Consider the following 17,919-nt stretch of genomic DNA (forward strand, 5'->3'; position numbering starts at 1 on the left):
ATTACAAAATAATCCTAGAGAAATCTGCAAAAAAAAAAAAAAGGAAAAAAGATAAAGAATAGAAAGAATAAATAGAAAGCAATTAGCAAGATGGTAGAGTTAAAAGACGGTAATATAAATGCAAACAGTCTAAATACACCAATTAAAAAAACAGAAATCAGGAAACTGGGTGAAAAAGCAAGACCCAATCATACAATGCCCATAAGAAACCACTTTATATACAAAAATGTAGGCAAGTTAAAAGTAAAAGGATAGAAAAATATGTACCATGGGAACACTAATCAAAGGAAGGTGGAGTGGCTCTATTAACATCAGAGAATATCAAAAACAAAGTAGACTTCAGACCAAGAACATTACCAGGGTTAAAAAAGTCGTTACTTGGGGGAAGAAGGATGAATAAGGGGAACAAAGAGAATTTTAGAGCAGCGTAACTATTCTGTTTGACACTAAAATGGCGAAAACATGTCTTTACACATTTGTCCTAACTCATAGAATATACAACACCACCAGTGAACTCTAACGTAAATTATGGACTCAGAGTGGTATTGCTACGTCAGTGCAGATTCATCGGTCACAAATACACCACTCTGGTGAGGAGCGCTGATAGTGGAGGAGCTTATGCATATGTGAAGGCAGTGAGAATATGGGAAATCTCTGTACCTTCTGTTCAAATTTGCTGTGAACTTAAAACTGCTCTAAAAATTAAAGAGATAATTGCTAATGATAAAGAGGTCAAATCACAGAGAAGACGTAACAGTGCTAAATGAGTATGCACCTAACAGAACTTCAAAATACATGAAAAACTGATAGTGTTAAAAAAAAAGAAAGAAAGAAAATTTACAATTATCACTGAAGACTTCAAAACTCTTCACTCAGGAATCAATGGAACATGTACACAGAAATTCAGCAAGGACAGAAAAGAACTAAACAACAACGTCATCTAACTGGCCTTTATAAAACACTCTGTCCAACAACATTGTAAAAATTCTTCTCAAGTGCACGTGGTACCTTCACCAGATAGACCATATTCTAGGTCAAAAATCAAACCTTAACAAATTAAAAAGAATTAATATAAATTATGCCCTTGGACCATAATGAGATTAAATAAAAATCAATAACATACCTAGAAAATCTTCAAATATTAAGAAAGTTAAAAGCATACTTCTAAATAACCCATGGATCAAAGAAGAAGTCACAAGAGAAATTAGAGAACAAGTTTTAAAAAAGCAGACTTTAGAATAGATCTATGTTTACCAAAAAAATTAGTAGGTAGTACAGAGAGTTCCCATATATCCTCTGCTATAGTTTCTCCTATTATTAACAATTAAACTAGGTTAGTACATTTGTTAGATTTGGGGGTTCCTGGGTGGCTCAGTCAGTTAAGTGTCTGACTCTTGATTTCATCTCAGATCCTGATCTCATGCTTCACAAGTTTGAGTCCCACATCAAGCTCTGTGCTGAAAGCACAGAATCTGCTTCGAATTGTGTCCCTCCCTCTTTCTCTGCCCCTCCCCACTCTGTGTGCATGCACATTGTCTCTCTCTCTCTCAAAATATATAAACATTAAAAAAAGAATTTAATTAACCAATATTAATACATTATTATTAATATGTTAACTGAAGTCCATAGTTCATTCAGAGTTCCTTAGTTTTCCTTCATATCCTTTTACTGTTCCAGGATCCCATCTAGGAATCCATATGATCTTTAGTTCTCATGTCTCCTTAGGCTCCTCTTGGCTGGGATGCTTTCTCAGACTTTCCATGTGTTTGATGATTTTGGCAGTTTGAGGAGTAATGATCAGATATATTCTAGGATGCCCCTCTATTGGAATTTGTCTGATGTTTTTCTCATAATTAGCTTAGGGTTATCAGTTTTGGGGAAGATCACAGAGGTAAAGTGCCATATTCATCACAACATATCAAGGGGACCTACTATTAACATGACTGATGTTGACCTTGTTCACCTGTTGCAGCTGTGTATCATGTTTCTTTACTACAAAGGTCCTCTTTTTATCCCTCTTTCCATACTGTACTCTTTAGAAGAAAATCACTATATACAACACACACTTAAGGGATGGGATGTTATGCTCCATCTACATTAGAGTGGAATACATCTACTTTAGAGTGGAATATCAACATAATTTATTTGGAATTCTTCTGCATCTCTTTCTTCTCCCCATTTATTTATATATTCAATTATTTTTTTATATTAGTATGGACTCAGACATTTATTTCATCCTTTGAGTTATAATCCAATGCTACATTGTATTGGTGCTCAAACTGTTCCAGCTGTAGCCAATGGGAATGAAAAAGCATTCTGAATGGAATGTAAATAAAAACACATCAAGAATTTGGGGGTATTACTAAAGCAGTATTCACAGGAAGATCTGTTGTATTAAGTGCTTATATTAGATCAGAAGAAATAACTTACCAGAAATCAATAAAATTGAAAACAATAGGAAAAATAATTGAAACTAAAAAAGCTAGTTCATGGAAAAGATCAATAAAAAGACAAATACAATATGGTTTCCCTTTTATGTGGAATTTAAGACACAAAACAGGAAAAAAAGAGACAAAATAACACACTCTTAAATAGAAAGCATAAGCTGGTGGTTGCCAGAGTGGAGGTGGGTGGAAGGATGGGTGAAATAGGTAAAGGGGCTTAAAGGGTACAAACTTCCAGTTACAAAGTAAATAAATTATGAAGATGAAAAGTACAGCATGAGGAATATAGTCCAAACATTGCTTGGTGACAGATAATGATTATACTTATTGTGATGAGCACTGAGTAATGTACAGAAGTATTGAATCACTATATTTATTGTACGCCCGACACTAATATAACACTGCTAATTATCCTTCAATTAAAAATTATCAAAATAAATAAAATTACACTGAATTAAAAAAAATGAAAATCTCTAAACTGATCACAAAACAAAGAGAAAAAACACACTTTACCACATCAAGAATAAAACAGAGGGTATCAAGTCAGATATTACAGACATTACAAAGTTAATAAGGGAATATTATAAACAGTTCTAATTCCATAAATTAGACAACTTATATTGATGAGACAAACTGCCAAAGCTCATTAAAGAAGAGAAAGATGATTCAATAGTCCTTTATCAGTTAAAAACATTGAATATTGTTATGGGCTGAATTGTGTCCCACACCCGCCCCCCCCCCCCAGAATTTTATATGTTGAAGTCCTAACCTCTAATAATTCAGAATATGATTGTATTTGGTGATAGGATCTTTAAAGAGGTAATTAAGATAGTAAGATTTTTAGGGTGCACCCTCATCAAATATGACTAGTATCCTTACAAAAAAAAAACCCAAACAAACAAAAACAAAAAACACAGCTCCCAGATACTACACAGGGAGAAGACAGCCATCTGCAAGTCAAGAAGAGGCCTCAGAAAAAATCAAAACTGCCAACACCTTGATCTTAAACATCTAGCCTCCAGAATTGTGAGAAAATACATGTCTGTTATGTAAGCCACTCAGCCACTAGTACTTTGTTATGAAAACCCTAGAAAATGAACACAAATATGTATTTTAAAACCTTAAAAACACATTCCAAGACCAGATGGTTTCACTGAATTCTAGCAAACATTTAAGAGAGCAATAATAATAATTTTGTACAAACTCTTCCAGAATATAAAATAGGAGGGGTACTTCCAAACCAACTTTATGAGGGCAGCTTTGCCCTGATACTCAAACCAGAAAAAGGCACTCCAAAAAAGAAAATCGCAAATCAATATCTATCACAAACGTAAATGCAAAAACCTCAACAAAATACCAGCAAATCAAATCAAGCAACATATAAAAAGGAAAAAACACAAAGCTGGGTTTATCCCAGGAATACAAAGCAAATTCAACATTTGAAAATCAAATACCAACAGTCCATAAGTCACCATATCAACAAATCAAAGAATAAAACCTGTAAGATCATCTCAGTAGATACAGAAAAAAACACTGGGAAAAAATTCAACATGCACATATGATGAAAACTCCAGGAAACTAAAACTAGAAAGAACTTCCTTAATATGATAAAAGACATCCACAAAAATCCTCCAACTAACATTATTCTTAATGATGAAAAACAGAATGTTTTCCCCCTAAAACGGAGCCCACTCTCTCTACTCTTTTCAATGTTGCACCAAAGGTCCCAGCTAGTTCAACAAGTTAAGAAAAAGAAATGAAAAGCATATACATTAGAAAGGTTGAAAAATAAAACCGTGTCCATTCATAGATAACATGAGTGTCTACATAGGCAAATTCCAAAAAGAATATACAAAAACACTCCTAGAATTAAGAGTGAATTTAATAAGGTAAAGGGATACAAAGGCAATATCAAAAATATCAATCATATTTCTATATACCAGCAGTGAACTATGGAAGTTAAAGTATTTTATAATAGCACCAAAATGCATAAGATACTTAGATAAAAGTCTAACAAAATATGTACAAGATCTGTATGTTTAAAACTATAACACACTAACTACTGATAAAAGAAATCAAAGCAGACCTAAACGGAGAAATGGTTCCATCAGAGAACACTACAATGATCCTATTGATAACGTTAGAAGTTGAGAATGCCACCAGCCCATTTTGGGCTCCCCATGCTACCAAACTGACAGAAAAAGAGGGGCTACTATAATGCTTGATATGACTAATTCTAATTATCAAGGGGAAATTGGGTTCCTACTAAACAGCAGGGTAAGAAGGAGTATGTTGAGAATGCAGGTGATCTTCTAGAGTGCCTTTACAGTGATTAAAGTCAGTGGAAAATGATAACAGTTAAATTTAGACATGACTGCTACTAGCTTAGTGATGAAGGGATCAAGGGATGAAGGTTTGCATCACCCTACCAGACAAGGAACCACAACCAACTGAGGTGCTTGTTGGGGTCAAAGAGAATACCAAATTAGTAGAAGAAGGCAGTTCTACCAGATACAACCTTGTGACCAGCTGCACAAATGAGGACATAATAGTTACAAGTAAGTCTTCCTTTTTCAATATAAATGTCTGACACAATATATCAAGTATTCACATACATTCAAATATGTAAATTAACCACATATTTTTGTTTTCTTTTATAGGATAGTAAAGGCAAAGTGTTAATCAGCTGAACAAGGAAGACATCACTCAAAGACAAAAGGGGAGGGGAGCCTAGGTGGCTCAGTCAGTTAAGGGTCCAACTTCAGCTCAGATCATGATCTCGAGGTCTGTGAGTTTGAGCCCTGCACCAGGCTCTGTGCTGACAGCTCAGAGCCTGAAGCCTGCTTTGGATTCTGTGTCTCCCTCTCTCCCTGCCCCTTCCCACTCACACTCAGTCTCTCTCTCACTCTCTCTCTCTCTCCCTCCCTCCTACTCTCAAATATAAACAAACATTAAAAAGAGAAAAAAAAGACAAAAGGGAGATTTTTATATTCTCTTTTGAGGATGGGGTGAGAAGGTGTTTTCAGCTGCACACAGGATAACTGTATCATCGTAGATGGAAACATATGTTTTTATTTGGAGATTAGGTATGGTTTAAAGAGATACATGTGGGTGCCAAGTTGACAAAAGATGGACTGTGGTTATTTTCCAATATGTCAATATGGCTAGGCTGAACTTCTCCCAGAATTCCATTTCCTAAATGTTTCCAGTTAAGATGATTGACAAGAGAGGTTCTTATGTGAGACTTTGGACAGTGAACCTGAAACAATAGCCATTTTGTAGTTCACACACACTATAGCTTATCTCCTGACACACCTCATTTTTTACACAGAGGGAAAAACTTGGTATCATAAAAATGGCAATACTTCCCAAATGAATATGTTGCCACTCCAATCTGAATTTCAAAATTTACATGGGGGTATATGCATCCCAATATTTACAGTAGCGTTATCAACAACAGCCAAACTATGGAAAGCACCCAAATGTTCATCAACTGATGATGGATAAAGAAGATGTGAGATATATATATACACACACACACACACACACACACAATGGAATATTATTCAGCCATGGAAAAGAATGAAATCTCACCATTTGCAATAATGTGGATGGAGCTAGAAACTATAATTCTAAGCAAAGTAAGTCAGTCAGAGAAAGACAAATACCTTATGGCTTCATCCATATGTGGAATTTAAAACATAAAGCAGATGAACATGGAGTGGGAAGAGACGCAAATGAAGAAACAGACCCAACTATGGACAGCAAACTGAGAATTGATGGAGGGAGGTGGGCGGGGGATGGGTTAAATAGGTGGTGGGCATTAAACAGGACACTTGTGATAAGCACTGTAAGTGATGAATCATTAAATTCTACAACTGAAACTAATATTACACTGTATGTTTACTAACTGGAATTTAAATAAAAATTTGTAGAAACAAAAAAAAGGGGGGTTGTGGGAATGAACAAAATAATTTAAAATACCACATGTAGCAAGAGCCCAACTAGCCTACAAAATTTTTTATTAAAGCACTATTGGCATACAATATCTATTAGCTTAAGCTGTATAGTCATTTTTGTACATTATACATTGTACATTGTACATTATAATGTATCTTTGTACATTATAAGATAATGCCCACAATAAGTCTAGTTACCACCTGTCACCAAAGTTATTACACCATTATTGACTATACACCCTATGCTTTATGTTACATCCCCATGACTTGTTTATTTTATTACTGGAAGTTTGTACCTCTTAATCTGCTTTACATTTATTTTTTTAAAAATGAAGGGAAAGATTTGCCTTTCTAGGTAGCACTTAGAACTACTGTCACATTTTAAAATTTTTAACAATTTAGTCATTGTAAATTGTTGCTTCACTGTGGTTCGATTTTCACTTCCCTGATTAAAAATTAGGTTGAGTACCTTTTTCAGATTTCCTCTTCTGTGAAGTGCCTACTGACATCTGTCTGGTCAACAAGTAACAGACTCGGGGGCTTAAACAGTACTTGGGCTGCTACAACAAGTAATAGACTCGGGGGCTTAAACAACAAATATTTCTTTCTCACAGTTCTGGAAGCTAGAAGTCTGAGCTCAGGGTGCCAGCATGGTTGAATTCTCTGTGAATGCCCTCTTTCCAGTTTAGAGATGGCTGCTTTCTTCCTGCATCCCCACGTTATAGAAAGAGAGCTCTAGTTCCTTGATCACTTTATAAAGGTACCAATGCCATCATGGGGCTCCACCTTCATAACCTCATTTGAACTCAATTACCTCCCTAAGGCCCCATCTCCATCTGTCATCACATTGGAGATCCAACATGAATTCGGGGAGCTGGGGGGAGGGCGAAAAAGTAGTCCATAGCAATGTCTTCTGCCCATTTTTCCTATTGTCTTTTACCTATTAATTTGTAGTTCTTTATGTTTTCTGGCATTAATCCTTTATTAGTACAGATCTCAGTCTCAGTAACAGACCCCAGGACAGACCTAACCCTAAAGTGAAAATTAAAAAGAGGGGAAAAGAAGGGGACTGGGAAAGAAAAAGCAGCTCCTGTCTGCTCTCCCTGGGGAGCTGGCCTTGCTTCTGAGGGCCGGGCCATGCCACTCTCTTATCATACAGAAACCAATGTCACATAGCACTGATATTAGTTGCCATTGCAAGACTGTAATAAAGCAAAACAAAACCACCTAATCATCATATCTTAACAGACAGAACTCAAAAGAATAACCAGTAATATACCAACTGCAAGTTTCTTGTTCCTCATCGCTCCGAATCTCAGCTCTCAAAACCACCTGCTTGGTTAGACACTGATCTTAGATCATAAGCTTCCTGCTACTGCTGCAGCAGCAGTACCATGAATAAAGCTTTCCTTCTTTTTTCCAACCCAATCCAAGAATTTCCCCAAAGGTTCAGTTCCATGGATGTTTATCATATTACTTTATATTATAATAATATTTTTAAAAGAACTACCCTAACTGACCAACAAGAAGAGATTGACTATGCGGATAATTGTGCACTCATACAATGAAGTATCATTTAGGTTTTAAAAAGTGTTGGGTAAATATGTGTTTATTAAAAAGCCATGTTGGGGCGCCTGGGTGGCACAGTCGGTTAAGCGTCCGACTTCAGCCAGGTCACGATCTCGCGGTCCGTGAGTTCGAGCCCCGCGTCAGGCTCTGGGCTGATGGCTCAGAGCCTGGAGCCTGTTTCCGATTCTGTGTCTCCCTCTCTCTCTGCCCCACCCTCGTTCATGCTCTGTCTCTCTCTGTCCCAAAAATAAATAAACGTTGAAAAAAAATAAATAAATACAAATAAAAATAAAAAGCCATGTTTACAAAGGAATGTGTTCATTTTTATTTTAAAAATAAATTTGTACTAAAACTTCCACTTCTGCCTAAAACGTAGAAAGCTGGTATAAGCATCACCCATACACTAACAACATGTAAAAGTTGAAAACTGCAAAATAAAAACCAATAAAAAAAATCTACTGGAGAGCTGTGGCTGCAGGACAACCAAGTAGTCTGAAGTCTAAGGAAAGACAGACGCCTCCAAGGAGAGACAGGTCACCAACACGAGTTCCTTGTAGCAGCTAATGGGAGAAAGAGATGCCAGACACCATACAAGTGTAAAAAAAGTATTCAGATAAAAAAAAAAAAAAACTTGATGTATTCCTGAAGGCTGAATGTGGCCTAATGTGATAATTTAAAATTCCGGGAAGCCACAGATAAAAGAGTTTTGCAACACTCTTGCAGACTCAACAGGCCTCCAATAGGTGCTCATTAAAAAGCAAAAAATAAAGGAAACAGAGTAGGAAATGGAAGGAATCTTTCCCTCGGTGGTACAGGCTTGGAGGAGAAGAGTTACTACCACTGCAGAAAACGTATAAAGCCGTTACTTGGACCTACACCTCCGCATTGAAGAAACGTCTTCATTTGCAGGCAGAACAGCAGCAAACCCCACTGTGCACAGGTGAAGAATCACCGCCTCTGGGACAAGCAAAAGAAAAACACTCCACTCCTGGAGGAAGGGCAGGAAACAGTCTTAAGCTCAAGATCCTAAACCAATACTATAGTAAGTCTCTCACCACTAAGGAAACCTCCTCCGACAGGAAACCTCCTCCCACAATAAACCTACCAAAAATATAAAGCAGAGTTTGAATGCCATAATGAGGAGAGGCAGCATCACTGACAAAGCCCCTCCACTGACAACCAGGAACAGAGAACTTGCCTAAGGCCGAGACTGGACTACGACCACAAAACACTACCTGCCTTCCTCTCCAGGCCAGCCAGCACCAGGCTACCTACCACTAGAGCAGGGCCATGAGTGTAGGGAAGAGCACTTCTGAAGCACAGGTACATGGGGAAGGCCTAAAGCTAAGAATGGAACAGGAATGAGAAGGGAAACTCCAGCATTGCAGTTGCCACCCTAAGTACAGTTCAAATCTTGAGAAAGATTTAAATTTTAAGTTAATAGTTCACTGTAGGTCATGACAGCAACACAAAAGCAAAGTCCAGCTCATGTCCTAAACACACTAACTCAAGTACCTATACTAATGGCCTAACGGGGAATAGGCATAAATCCCATTTATCTCAATCTCTACTCTTCTACACCCAACATCAACACTCTATCAGAATTTACAAGATATACAAGAAGCAGCAACAATGACAAAATCACTGTCAAAAGAACAAGGCAATCTACAGAAAAAAAAAAATCTTAGAAATGACCCATGTGTTAGAATCATAAGAGAGGGAATTCTAAATAACTATAATTAATATGTGAAAGCTGTATGGAAAAGGTGAACAAAGTACATGAGCAGATAAGGAATTTGAACAGAGAAGGAAACTATAAGATAAAGTCAAAACCTTTGTGAGAGCTGAAGAATGCTTTCAAATGGGTTCATCAGGAGTAGACTAACACAGCTGAGGAAAGAGGCAATAAACTTGAAGATGAGTTGATAAAAATTACCTTAACTGAAACTCTAAGAGAAAAAATAGGAGGAAAAAAGGTAAAAAGCATATTTGTACAGCCCCTTTGGAAAACAATTTGTCAATCATATACACTTACAATTTCAAAATCCCAATCATAGATACATTTACCTTAAAGAAATGAAAATGTAGCTTTACACAAGACCAGTATGTGAAAGTTTGTAGTGTTTTTTATCCATAATTGTTAAAATGTGGAAACACCCAACTGTGCCTCAACTGGTGAGTGGATAAACAAACTGGTGTAGCCATACAATGGAATACTATTCAGAAAAAAAAATTAAATACCAATAAAAGCAATGGTGTACATGAATATCAACAGCATTATAAAAAAACTGTACTCAAAAGGCAACAGATTTATGATTCTGTTTATACAACACTTTGGAAAAGAAAACTAACAAGAATGAAAAGAGATTACTGGTTGTCAGGTGCTTGTGTTGGGTTAGGGGAAGACTCAAAACAGTACAAGAGAAATTTAAAGGGTGAAGGAAATGCACTATATGCTGACGGTGGTGGTAGACCTTTTGTCTAACCTTACAGAACTGTATGCTAATTTTCTCATTAACTATTTTTGTGTCAGATCTGTATTTTAATAATTACATAAGTGTGAGATTGCCTTCAGTAGATTTGACATTTTCCAACTTTAAAGAAGTCATTAGACAAGATGATTCTGGCACTTGATCTAAGGTTGAAATGGGTGATCTCTATAGTCCTCTCTAGCTCCAAGGTTTTTGAGGTATGGGATTCCCCAATCTCACACAAAAATTTTACATATATATAAATGTATATGTTTTTATAATTTTTATAACTTTATATGTAAATCTATGTATGTTCATGGTTATATTTATGTTTACATTATATACAAATGTAAATACATATACACAAAAATTTCGACTATCTTCAGTATTATGATTTATTTTTTATACAATTTGTATTTTATTTTTTCCTCATAATATACCCTATGTGTAATCCAAAAAAAAAGTTATTATTTTACTTACAAAGTATATATACTGTGCAACAAATAAAAATTTAAAAAATGAGGAAGCAGGTCATGTGCAAGTCTACACAAATCTATAATTCCTAGTATAAGAAAATATAAATAGCTCATTTTATTAAATTGACATGTTTGGATTGCAAACATAATTCATTCTAAGTCTGTTAGAATGGAAACATGCTTGTAATCCAAAGCACTTGTATAACAAAGCAAATTTCAAGAACAATTAGCTCAGTTGTGATCATGTGACATTCGGCATCACATATTACTTGTATTGTAAGACATCGCTCATTTTTCAAGTTAAAATTTATTAGAAACGTTTGCTTGTCTTGCTGAGGACTCTCAAAACAAGTTACTCACAATCCAAGGTTTTACTGTAAATTAAAATATTTAAAGAAAGGGAGAGATTTGCCCTTATGAAGGTGAGGTGTGGAACATTTTCTTCATTCTTAAAAAAATCCTAGGAAATCATGTTTGCTCCATCTAAAAAAGTTTTTCCTAGCTCTTTCCCACATTTATATTAGAAATTTCTTGGTTCATACCTCTGAAATAAAGCTTCTTCAAGAATGTGATAATAAAAAGAGGATGAAGTCATACCGTGGAGCTGAGGAGGGACAGTCTGGGATGGCCCTGCAAGTTCTTCATCCTCACTGCTCCATTTGTCTCTTAGGAAGCCACTGGTGGCCCATATGCTTGGGTCACTGTCACTAGAAAAGAAATATATTTCGCTGTTCATGGTTTCAAACAATGTATACATTTTTTAAAGAATCTCTGATAATCCATATTAGTTATTCAGTTGACATTCATCTTTATTTCAGTTTAGCCATGTACTTCCGTTGTCAGCACCCAGAATTGGCCCACTTCAAAAGGGATCACTCTGAAGTCCCAATGTCTGATCACAAACTCCATCCCTTCCCACATTTATCTGGCTTGCAAACTAGCCATCTTGGATCAATCTACCTACGCCCCTTCTTTCCTCCTTTACCCAGGCTGTGAGAGAAAAGTACTGAGGTCACTGGGATTTCTGATATCAGCACAGAGCCATGTGGAAAATACTGTGATGTATGTCCCTGTTGAGTCTCCTCTACTTTTCTTCCACGACAGCTAATTCTGAACCACCGCCCTCATTTAGACCCTATCTTAATTCTCTGCCTTAGTATAAACAGACCCCCTTCTGGAAAATGCAAGCCAGGAAGCAAGAATTCGTTCAACTAATTCTCTTTTAAAATGTGTACTTATGGGGCACCTGGGTAGCTCAGTCAGTTAAGTGTCCGACTTCAGCTCAGGTCATGATCTTGTGGTTTGTGAGTTCGAGCCCCACATCAGACTCTGCACTACCAGCGCAGAGCCTGCTTCTGATCCTCTCTCTCCTTTTCCCCTGCCCCTCCCCTGAACTCTCTCTCTCTCTCTCTCTCTCTCTCTCTCTCTCTCTCCCTCCCTCCCTCTCAAAAAATAAACATTTTAAAAAATAAAATGGGTACTTAGATACATCAACATGTTTCATTATTCTTTACTTTCTCCCTGATCAAAATTAATCCTTCCACATTCAACTCCACACCTTCTATCTCCTAAGTCTTTTCTTTGAAATGACATTTTCATATATATATAATTAATCTCTCCCTATGTACAAATTCTGCCATAACATAAGAATACTCAATTCTCCCTAATCTTAAAAATAGAAACTCTTTTCACCCATAGCTAATATCATCCTCAATGGGGAAAAACTGACAGCTTTACCCATAAGGTCAGGAACATGACAGGGATGTCCATTCTCACCACTGTTGTTCGACAGAGTGTTGGAAGTCTTAGCCTCAGCAATCAGATAACAAAAAGAAATAAAAGGCAACCAAATCAGCAAGGAAGAAGTCAAACTTTCATTCTTCACAGATGACATGATACTCTATGTGGAAAACTCGAAAGACTCCACCAAAAAACTGCTAGAGCTGATATATGAACTTAGCAAAGTCACAGGATATAAAATCAACATTCAGAAATCGGCTGCATTTCTATACACCAATAATGGAGCAGCAGAAAGAGAAATCAAGGAATTGATCCTATTTACAATTGCACCAAAAACCATTAAATACCTAAGAATAAACCTAACCAAAGAGGTGAAAATCTATACACTGAAAACTATAGAAAGCTTATGAAACAAATTGAAGAACACACACACACACACACACACACACATACACACACACACACAAAAAGGGAAAAGATTCCATGCTCCTGGGTAGGAAGAACAAATATTGTTAAAATGTCGATACTACCCAAAACAATCTACACATTCAATGCAATCCCTATCAAAATTACACCAGCATTCTTCACAGAGCTACAACAATTCTAAAATCTGTATGGAACCAGAAAAGACCCCAAATAGCAAAAGTAATGTTGAAAAAGAAAACCAAAGCTGGAGGCATCATAATTCCAGACCTCATACTGTATTACAAAGCTGTAATCATCAAGATAGTATGGTACTGGCACAGAAACAGACACATAGATCAATGGAACAGAATAGAAAACCCAGAAATGTACCCACAAACATATAGCCAACTAATCTTTGACAAAGCAGGAAAGAATATCTAATGGAAAGAAGAGTCTCTTCAGCAAATAGTGTTGGGAAAACTGGACAGTGACCTGTAGAAGAATGAACCTGGACCACTTTCTTACACCATATACAAACAATAAACTCAAAATGGATGAAAGACCTAAATGTAAGACAGGAAACCATCAAAATCCTAGAAGAGAAAACAGGCAACAACCCTTTTGACCTTGGCCACAGCAACTTCCTACTAGACATATCTCCAGGAGCAAGGGAAACAAAGGCAAAAATGAACTATCAGGACCTCATCAAGAGAAAAAGCTTCTGCACAGGAAAGGAAACAATCAACAAAACTAAAAGGCAACTGATGGAATGGGAGAAGATACTTGAAAATGACATATCGGATAAAGGGTTAGTATCCAAAATCTATAAGGAACTTATCAAACTCAACACCCAAGGGGCACCTGGGTGGCTCAATCGGTTAAACATCCAAATTCAGCTCGGGTCATGATCTCACGGTTCATGAGTTCAAGCCCTGCGTTAGGCTCTGTGATGACAACTCAGAGCTTGGAGACTACTTCAGATGCTGTGTGTCCTTCTCTCTCTTCCCCTTCCCCACTCGTGCTCTATCTCTGTCTCTCAAAAATAAATAAATGTTAAAAAATTAAAAAAAAACTCAACACTCCCCAAAAAATAATCCAGTGAAGAAATGGGCAGAAGATAGGAACAGACACTTTCCCAAAGAAGACATCCAGATGGCTAAGAGACACATGAAAAGATGCTCAACACCATTCATCATCAGGGAAACACAAATCAAAACAATGATGAGATACGACTTCACACCAGTCAGAATTCCTAAAATTAACAACTCAGGAAATAACAGATATTGGAGAGGATGTGGAGAAAGGGGAACACTTTTGCACTACTGGTGGGAATGCAAACTGGTTCAGCCACTCTGGAAAACAATATAGATATTCCTCAAAAAATTAAAAATAAAGCAACCCTGTGACTCAGCAATTGCACTACTAGGTATTTATCCATAGGATACCAAAATGCTGACTCAAAGGTGCACCTGCACCCCTATGTTTAAAGCAACCCTATCAACAACAGCCAAATTATGGAAAGAGCCCAAATGTCCATTGACTGACAAATGGATAAAGAAAATATTATACACACACACACACACACACACACACACACACACAATGGAATATTACTCAGCAATCAAAAAGAATGAAATCTCGCCATTTGCCACAATGTGGATAGAACTAGAATGTATTATGCTAAGTGAAATAATATGTAAGTGATGAATCACTAAATTCTACTACTGAAACCATTATTACACTATATGTTAACTAACTTTGATTTACATAAAATTTTTTTAAAAAAGAGAAAAAAGCTGTGTATACATATATACATACAATGGAATATTACTCAGCCATCAAAAGTAATGAATCTTGTCACCTGTAATGACCTGGATGGAGATGCAGTATGTTCGTTATGCTAAGCAAAATAAATCAGTCAGGGAAAGATAAATACAATAGGATACCACTCATATTGTGGAATTTAAGAAGCAAAACAGATGAACATATTGGATGGGGGAAAAAAGAGGGAAACAAATCATAAGGGTCTCATTACAAAAGAAAACAAACTGAGGGTTGATGGAGGGAAGTGGGTGGGGGATGGGCTAAATGGATGACGGGTATTAAGGAGGACACTTGTCATTATATGTATGTCATATGTTTATGTCATATATTGAACATTGTGTGTTATATGTAAGTGATGAATCACTAAATTCTACCACTAAAAACAATATTACAGTATATTTTAACTAACTAGAATTCCAATAAAAATTGGAAAAAAATAGAAACCCTTTTCAACCTCCTATCTCAAACAGATTTTTCAAATACTAGCCATACCCATTTTCTGTTCCTTTCCAGCTTCTTACTACTCCGTTTACTTGTGCTTTCATTCATAGCCCCATTTAACAAAAGCCTCCTAATTTGACTTCTGGTTCTAATCTCTGATGTCTAAAGACAACTGTTCCTAAATTCAAATTTAATTATGCCTGCCCATCACCTTCAAGACAAACCCAGGCTTCTTACATAAATTTAAGACACTGGCAATCTGGCCCCAGCCAATCTGTTCGTCATCCCTACTAATCTCCTTTATGTATCTTATGTTTTAATCTTAACAAAAATAAATGCCTTTTTCTTTTGCTTCTGGAAGTGATTTAAAGTTTCTTACTCTTTCTCCTTCTCATCTTTTTTAAGATTACTGTAAATATCTAATTGCTCCCCACTTCTTGCCACCTATCATCCACCTGGCGACCAGCAATCCTCTTTTTCTAGATAAACAGACAGACAGACATATGCATGGATACAGCAAAAAAAAAAAAAGTCCCTGTACTTTCTTTTCATTCCAACAAATGGACTAAAATATGTACTCCTTGATCTCACATATATCAACTTCCTTCACATTCTGGCCCACCTTACGTTTGGCTGTACCTCTTACCTTCTCAAGCTTCCTGGCATCCCAATTCACATGTACCCTACAACTCTTGACACATAACATTTATCACCATTAATAAGATATTTTCACAACTTCTTACCTTTGCTCAAACCTCTTCCTCCAGCTTGACATTTTCTTCCTTTCCTTTTCTTTTTTTTTTTTTAACTTTTATTTATTTTTGAGAGACAGAGACAGAGCGCAAGTGGGGAAGGGGCAGAGAGAAAGGGAGACACAGAATCCAACGCAGGCTCCAGGCTCTGAGCTGTCAGCACAGAACCCGATGTGGGACTCAAACCCACAAACTGTGAGATCATGACCTAAGTCGAAGTTGGACGCTTAACCGACTGAGCCACCCAGGCACCCCATCTTCCCTTCCTTTTCACCTGCTAGATTTCTATTTATTTAAGGTCCTAAATCCAACCTATGTATCTTTTCTTCAAAGAAGCTGGTGAAGCCCCCTATACATATTTATCTGTCTTCTATATTCACAATCCTTGGGCTTTGACTCTATAGTAGTATTTACTACATTGTACTTAAATTTGTCTTTTACATATCTGTTTCCTTAATTAAACTATAAACTAGGGGTGCCTGGGTGGCTCAGTCAGTTAAGGATTTGACTTTGCCTCAGGTCATGATCTTATGGTTCACAGGTTTGAGCCCCACATCGGGCTCTGTGCTGACAGCTCAGAGCCTGGAGCCTGCTTCAGATTCTATGTCTCCCTCTCTCTCTGCCCCTCCCCTGTTTTCACTCTGTATCTCTTTCAAAAATAAATAAACATTAAAAACAATTTTTAAAAACCTATAAAGGGCAAGAGCTATGTAATATTTTGCAGTTGTGTACAGTGTTTAGTATATAATCAGTATCTAGTAAATTAATATAAACTATTAGATTATAATAGTATCTCAAAATGCCTTTTGAATTATTATTTGTTCACCTAACGCACTTTTGAAAGTTATATATGCAAGTTACCTATTATACACATTATTATGCAGTGCTATGCCACTAATATTAGTTACAAATCTCTAAGGAAATATGGCTCACTAAAATGTTCTCTTATTTGACATGATTTTGCATGTAACACCTAAATGTGAACAGTTTATAAGGATGAATATTATTTTTGTTTTGTTTTTCTAATGGAAATTTACTTTTCTTTTGGTTCCTTAAATGCTTTCATATATAGTACCAAAAATTCACCACGCTAACAATTCTATTGTTTCCAGCACATTATTTTCTTTCTGGAACCAAATATCATTTCTAGTAAAATTTAGTTGTGTACTGAACTTCAAGTACACTGTCCTCTCCAAAGTTCCAAACACCATGACTCTGGAAACGTACAATTGTTGAGATGACAGAGAAATTACATTGTTTAGGGATATCTTTTTCATCTGTTAATACTATATTTATGAGATCATAAATACATCTTATTTCTAGCCAAATCAGGCTGTACTTACTACAAAGAGCTATATCTTGAAAAACTAACCAAACATTTGAAGGCCATTATTCACTGTCTCCACTGAGAGAGCTAGCTATGAATATGAATAGAAAACTCACTAAATAAGCACATTATACCTTTCTGTAGCATCTTTTAAAATATCCTCATAATCATTTTGGGAACTCTGAGGAGAGAATTTTACCTCCTCTGAGCTATCTTCCTTTGCCAAAACCTACAGGAATAAGAAAGGAAAGAAAATTATGGCTATGATTTTAGGAATGTATAGTTTAAAAGAAATATGATTTCTATAGATTTTTTATTTTTTAATGTTTATTTATTTTTGAGAGAGAGAGAGAAAGCACAGGGGAGGGGCACAGAGAGGGGGAGACAGAGAATGTGAAGCAGGCTCCACACTATCAGTGCAAAGCCCAACATGGGGCTCGAACTCACAAACCACGAGATCATGTCTTGAGCCAATGTCGGACACATAACCAACTGAGCCACCCAGGCACCC

The 17,919-nt window shown here is 36.5% G+C and overlaps 1 protein-coding gene across 1 annotated transcript in view; it reads right to left on the minus strand.

Annotated features, from left to right (window-relative positions):
• PTPN20 (protein tyrosine phosphatase non-receptor type 20) overlaps positions 1-17,919 on the minus strand; it is a 90,511-nt gene that overhangs the window by 37,635 nt on the left and 34,957 nt on the right. The window contains exons 4-5 of the mRNA XM_043596806.1: positions 17,543-17,637; positions 11,517-11,626 (exon numbers count right to left, since the gene is read on the minus strand). Of these exons, the coding sequence (XP_043452741.1) occupies positions 11,517-11,626; positions 17,543-17,637 (205 nt within the window). The remainder of the gene's footprint in view (positions 1-11,516; positions 11,627-17,542; positions 17,638-17,919) is intronic.

This window comes from Prionailurus bengalensis, chromosome D2 (genome assembly GCF_016509475.1).
Source record: "Prionailurus bengalensis isolate Pbe53 chromosome D2, Fcat_Pben_1.1_paternal_pri, whole genome shotgun sequence".
NCBI classification, from domain to species: Eukaryota; Metazoa; Chordata; class Mammalia; order Carnivora; family Felidae; genus Prionailurus; species Prionailurus bengalensis.